Consider the following 6,242-nt stretch of genomic DNA (forward strand, 5'->3'; position numbering starts at 1 on the left):
AAATGGAACAGTTTGACACGCAGATCCAGGCTCGTACTATACGAATTCTTGACAGGACGTGAAACAACATTTTACTGCACTAAAGTACTTAAGACTTTGGGACGAAATGTTTGCACTTTATACAAAAAAAGCACATTAATACCAATAATATTCTGTTAGATCGACGTGGAGACTGTAATCGTACAAAGTAATTCACATTTTGGTACACATTTACTAGAACATTCTTGCCATTCAGTACAAACAGTTGGCTTTCGGCCGCCCACCCCTCCCCCTCCCCCTCCCCCTCCCCCTCCCCCCTCCCCAATGCAAAGAACACAACGCCAGGATCCCACCCACCCGCTCCAACCAAGATATAACTATTTACAGAATCCAACAGAACAGTTTTAAGCTAATAATTCTGTATTTACAAGAAAGCAAAGAAGAAGAAGAAGAAGGAAAAAAAAAAAAAAAAAGCCGAAGCCCCGGAGAGCCTGTTCTGATCCAACAAGAAATTGGCCCTTGGGGTTGGCGGCATTTGGTCAGGCGGTCGCCTCCTCCTCGACCCCCCTCCCGCACCTCGGCTAGCAAGCCTTTGCCAATTTAAAAAAAAAAAAAAAAGGAAAAGAAAGTGAAGGAAATTTTAAGAAGGTTTGATACTTCCTCTCTCTGACTCGGTCCTGGGCCTGTTGGCAGATTAAAAAAAAAAAAAATAGGATAGCGGGGTCTGGGAGGGGTTGTTTTGATTCGCAGGGTTCGTTCAATAATATTGTGTATACGTGTGTGTTCAGTCTCTTAAATAGGGTTTTGTTCGGTGTTTTGTTTCTGATTTTAAACGTACCATTCGTTAAAATTGGAAGAGAGCGCGCTGTGGCCGGCTGTGTGGTGGACCGCGGAGGAGGAGGGCGACAGGGAGCTGGTGGTCGGGTTCTCTGTGGAGGGAGACACGATGGTGGGCGGCGTGGAGGACTCGTAGCCCGAGCTGGCGGCGGGCGACGGCTGGGAGCCCTGGGAGGAGGATTCGTGGACCTGCGGGAATAAAGTTGCGTTTTTACGGAGATAAAGAGTCAGCTCGGCGGCCAGCCAGGGCTGGTGAAGGCAGCGTGCCCCCTCCTCCCGGAGCCCTGGATCCCCCTCAACTCCGGAGACGTGGGATCGGTGGCGCTTGGCCTTGGTGCCCCCATCACAGCCCGGCTGAGGCTGTGCACCCCGGGTGCTCACAAAAGGAAAAAAGGCCTGGGAAGGAGGACACTTCATTTGAGGCCAGAGTCTAGGACGGCTCGCTCCCCAAGACTTTGCTTTCCCAGGTTTAGATGAGCAAAAGCTCCGGCCAGGGCACAAGGCCACAACTCTTCTGATCAATGCTGCCAACCGCAATGGCGGCAGCTTCCGCAGCGTCAACCCGCTGCTCAGCCCTAGCTCCCGAGCTCCGGGCCAAACTCACGCGGTGTCTGCTCGAGTGCTCACTTCTTTTAACTTTTATTATGAAACAGCGAGTTTAAAACGGGCTTGGGTACTCCTGTCCTCTTTTCCAGTCCCTCTCCTCTCGCCCAGCCCCACTCAACAGCATGGAACCGTCGCCTTCCCGCTTGCTCTGGCTCCTGCAGCCGCCCAGCTGCCACTCGCCGCCGCCTGACCCCAGCCCGAGAGCAGAGAGCGCTCCGGCTCTAAAGGCCAACGGCTAGAGCGCGGCGATTACCTTCATGTGTTTGCGCAGCGAGCTGGGGTGCGTGTAAGACTTGTCGCACATCTTGCAAAGATAGGGCTTATCACTCGTATGCACGTGCATGTGCTTCTTGCGGTCGCTGCTGTTAGCGAAGCGCCGATCGCAGCCCTCGAATTCGCACTTGAAGGGCTTCTCCCCTGATGAGAAAGGCGAGAAAGAGAGGGGTCTTATTAGAACGTATCCCGCCGCCCTTTTCTAAAATTTAAATATTTTACTAAAATAAAAAGAGGCCCAGGATTGGCAAGCACTCTGCAAGCTTAAAAATCCCGGACTTTATATACCTGCAGTGCAGTTATAAATATCTTAACTATATATTACTTCCCAGTACAATTAGGCAATTAGATCAAATTTTATTTTTAGTTTGTATTTATAGTAATAGCAGTCGTCATTTGTTTTTTGTTTTTTGTTTTTAACATGCCAGAGTGGCAGCAGGTCTGGATGCTGACTTTTTTGCCTGGGGCTATACACACAACTGTGGGTTGGTTTCTGGTTTTTACGTTCCGGGCTGATTCTCCCGCTGTTTTACTCTTCTCTCCTCCCCCTACCTCCTCCCCAACTCTCTACAGCCCCTCGTCGCCTCCTCCACCCCACCCCCTACATACACTCACATTTTATAACAATCTGAGAAGGGGGGAGCTGGGCGCGCCAAGTTCTTCCCTGACTTGGGTGTTAAATCCAAACTTCCAAGCGCGGTTCTCAGACATCACCGAGCACACCAAAATAGGAAAGGAGAGCGGATTCCCCACCTCGTGGGTGGAAGAGGCCCAGAATGTCCTGCCTGTCCGAGTCTGTAGTCCTGAGTTGCCATGAAGTTCTGTTTTGTTTTGTTCTTTTCTTAAACTGTTCTCGACTTGTCTTTATTTTTAAAGGCCAACGCGGGGATCCGGTATTTTAAAAAACAGTCCCCATGGAATCTAAACGACAGAAAGGACTTCCTCGTCTTCCACAGACTCTCCTCGTCCCTCAAGCTTTCTCTCAAACCCATCAGTACTAAATTTGGGCTCCTTTACCTATGAGTAAACCTACAAAAAGCTCCTAAATCCCAAATTACTTCCTCCCGACCACCCGCATCCTTTTCATTTTCTGTTTGGTTTCTTTATACATCCCTTAACACTATCGCTTCAACTTTCTCAGCCTTTAGCAAAGCCCTCGATTAACTCGTGGAGAGGGATGTTGGCCACAAGCGAGCATTCAGATCTGTCTGCAGCTGGATCGGCTGGCGCCTCTGCTGCCGCGCGGAGCCGGCCACCTCTTCCGGCTTCCAGCGCGTCAGGGGCTCTGCCAAGCAAGGCTTGGCTTCCTGTTCTCCCGGCCCTTTTTATTCCTCATTTTAAAAATCTATATCCTCATAGCCTTCTCATCCGCCTTCTCTCCGTTTTTCCTCCCATAATTTCCAGCCCCAAACTAAAAATCAGCGCACACTTTGGCTGCCTGCCTGCCAGAACCTGATGCCGGGGCTGCACCGAGGCTGGATCTGTGTGCTTCCCAGACGCTGGCTTTCGGATTTCGGGTACCAGGCCTGGGACTGGGGGAAGGGTGTCTTACACCAGTTTCCGTACCTGTGTGCGTCCTTTTGTGGATCTTTAGGTTTTCTGAGCGCGCGAAGACCTTGCCGCAGCCAGGGAAAGGGCAGGGGAAGGGTTTTTCGCCCGTATGCACGCGGATATGGTTGACCAGTTTGTATTTGGCTTTGAAGGGCTTGCCCTCCCGTGGACACTCCTCCCAGAAGCAGATGTGGTTACTCTGCTCTGGGCCGCCGACGTGTTCCACAGTGACGTGCGTGACCAGCTCATGCATGGTGCTGAAAGTTTTGTTGCACGACTTTTTAGGGTTGGCCAGCTGCTCCGGCTCGATCCACTTACAGATGAGCTCTTGCTTGATGGGTTGGCGCATATAGCGGAAGAAGGCGCCGGCGCCGTGATGCGCGGCCATGTTCACGTTCATGGGCCCGTACCCGTGCAGCTGCGGTGCGGCATAGTGCTCGGATCGCGGGCTGGTCACCTGGCCGTACTGTTCGGGCCGCGGGTACATGTCTCCAGAGAAGCCGAGCCTCATCTGCCCGTTGACCACGTTGGGCGAAGCGTGGCCCGCCGCCTGCTCGTGAAGCCCGGGGAAAAGGAGGTGGCCCGCGGCGTCCGTATGGCCGTGTGGGCCCCCAAAGCCGCCGGCTGAAGCAGCGAAGAGGCTGTGCTGTGCGCTGGCTGCCGCCGCCGCGTCTCCAAAACCCCGGTTGCGAAACAGAAAGTCCCGCGTAGAATTGAACGCTGCGCTGGAATAGGAGCCGACGTGGCCCGGGTGGTGGTGATGACCCAGGGCCGCAGCAGCCGCATAGCCGGGTGCCTGCGACGTGAAGGCGGTCTGGCCCGCCGAAGCCAGCTCATGCGAACTGGGGTTGAGCTTGAAGGCGCCCATGCCGTCGGCGAACGGGTTGATGCCCAGGCCCACGTCTCGCTCGGCCACGTCGCCCGCCGAATGGTGGCGGGATGCGCCAAAGGTGGTCACACCGATCGCAGGATACTGGGGGCCGGCGTCCAGGAGCATCGTGGCTGCTCGGGGCAAGCCCCGGCCTCCCCCGCCCCCCCCACCCTCGCCCGCCGAGGAGGGAAAATCGGGAGGAGGAGGAGGAGGAACGGGAGGCGGAGGAAGAGGAGGAAGAAGAGGAGGAGGGAGGGGGAGTCGACCCACCTAGCGAAGTCTGAGCCTGCAGGCAGTGGCGCGGCGCGTCCGGGCTCCCGCCCGGACAAGCGTAGGGAAGCCGGACGGCTGCGGGCAGCGAGTAAGGCGGGCTCCAGTGCCCGCCGCGCAAACCCCGCCGGCCCGGCTCTCACTTTCTCGCCGCTTAGTCTCTGCCGAAAGGGCCTTGAGTCAAGGCTGCCCGAGGAAAGACATGGAACATCTCAGCCCCCCAAAAAAACTTCCTCCCGGATTTGTGGCATAGAGGAATGTGAGCGCCGGAGCTACGACTGCTCGCCCTCTCTCCGCCTCGCGCCGCGCGCCCCTCCTCACTTCTCCGCTAGCCCCTCGCCCTTTCTTTTCTCTCTCTCTCTCTCTCTCTCTCTCTCTCTCTCTCTCTCTCTCTCCTTTCTCTCAGGCTCGCCTCCTCGCTCCTTCACTCTCCTTTTTTTCCTCTCCGCTTTTTGCAAAAAAAAAAAGGGGGGGGAGAAAAAGCCAAAGAAAAGGCGCAAATCATGCACAATATTGTCTTTTGCGGTTTATCTTCCTGGGGAGAAACTTTCACCTCCTCAGCCGGGCGGTGAGCGCGAGACTGATAGCAGCAATCATTCCTGCAGATAAATGAATTGAAAGGACGACACCGTCCCCCCCTTGATGAATGGGAGCAGGGGGAGGCGTCACGTGCTGCCGACGCGGGCGCCGATTGGTGCGCCCGCACTCCCCCCGTCCGCTGCCGCCGCGCCAACGGAGGGCGCGCCGAGACGCCGCGCGCTGCTCATTGGCCCGCCCGCCCCATCAATCCCAGGTATTGTAAAGCGCTTGACATCCCCTTTTGACAAACAGAGCTGCCAGGAGTAGCAACTTTTTTTTAGCCAAATTTTTTTCCCTCTTCTCACGGAAAAAAAAAATTTTGCCACGATTTCTTTTCCTTCTCATAGTCATTTCTTTCTCTTTTCTCTCCTCTTCTCTCCCTCTCTCCCTCTCACCCCACCCCCCCGCCCCCGGTCCTACTTTAAACCTGATCTCCACTGAGCGATTAGACTAGAGACTTCGGGCGTCTCTGAGAGCAGGAGGCGGGGATGGGACTGGTAAACACAGCAAAGGCACTTCCAGAATGTCCCGATTCAGCAACTTTCTTTTCTTTCTTTCCCCTTTTTCCCCCTTCAAGGGCAGCAAAGGAGGCTTTTGTTATTTGCTTCTTTTGAAGTTTGCTTCCTTCTTGCCTAGTCCCCCTCCTGTTTATAATTTAAGATCTTGGGAGCACACTTGCACTCCTGTCTTTACTAGAAGTGTGATTTCTCAGTGTAACCGGTAGCCTTGATTTTTTTTTTAAACTTTATGAAGTCAATCAGGTTTTCCGTGAGTGCCACCCCACCCCCGTAAACACAGGTGGACAGGGACCCTTAACTTTGCGGGTTATTGAGGTTTGGGGTTTTGGTTTTTTAAACGGCAAATTGCAATTTTCTTTTTTCACCCCCTCTTGTGTGATTCTTCTCTTTTCTCCCTTTCCCTTGTCTCCCTTAGCCGCCCCCGCTAACCCCCTCCCTCTGCACTCCTGTTCCCATCTCGGGCCCCTTTCATTCAGGTAAAACTGTAAATTTCCCTACGCGCCATTGTTCCTCTGGGCTGCCCAAAGCTCCCTAGAGATCCCCGAATAGTTTTTTGGTATTTAAATCCCCGATAGATAGGACCAATGTAAATTTTGTGACATTCAAACCTTTTCTAGTTCACAAATCAGTCACCCTTGTCACAGTTATTGAAATTCCGCAACTCGCCACACCAGGACGGTGGAAAAAGCGGGCGCGGTCTTTGTTGCCGACCAGGCTTTTGATCGCCAGAGAAAATTTACTTACCTTCAGATGAGTGA

The 6,242-nt window shown here is 53.8% G+C and overlaps 1 protein-coding gene across 1 annotated transcript; it reads right to left on the reverse strand.

Annotated features, from left to right (window-relative positions):
• Nucleotides 1-433: 433 nt before the first annotated feature.
• Zic1 (Zic family member 1) lies at nucleotides 434-5,000 on the reverse strand. Its single transcript, XM_047565573.1, has 4 exons — nucleotides 4,941-5,000; nucleotides 3,262-4,573; nucleotides 1,676-1,839; nucleotides 434-1,005 (listed from the first exon to the last, which is right to left on the reverse strand). The coding sequence occupies exons 2-4, from the start codon at nucleotides 4,241-4,243 to the stop codon at nucleotides 808-810; spliced, it is 1,344 nt and encodes a 447-aa protein (XP_047421529.1). The 5' UTR covers nucleotides 4,244-4,573; nucleotides 4,941-5,000; the 3' UTR covers nucleotides 434-807.
• Between the last annotated feature and the right edge of the window lie 1,242 nt (nucleotides 5,001-6,242).

The sequence above is a fragment of the Sciurus carolinensis genome, chromosome 9, assembly GCF_902686445.1.
Source record: "Sciurus carolinensis chromosome 9, mSciCar1.2, whole genome shotgun sequence".
NCBI lineage: Eukaryota > Metazoa > Chordata > Mammalia > Rodentia > Sciuridae > Sciurus > Sciurus carolinensis.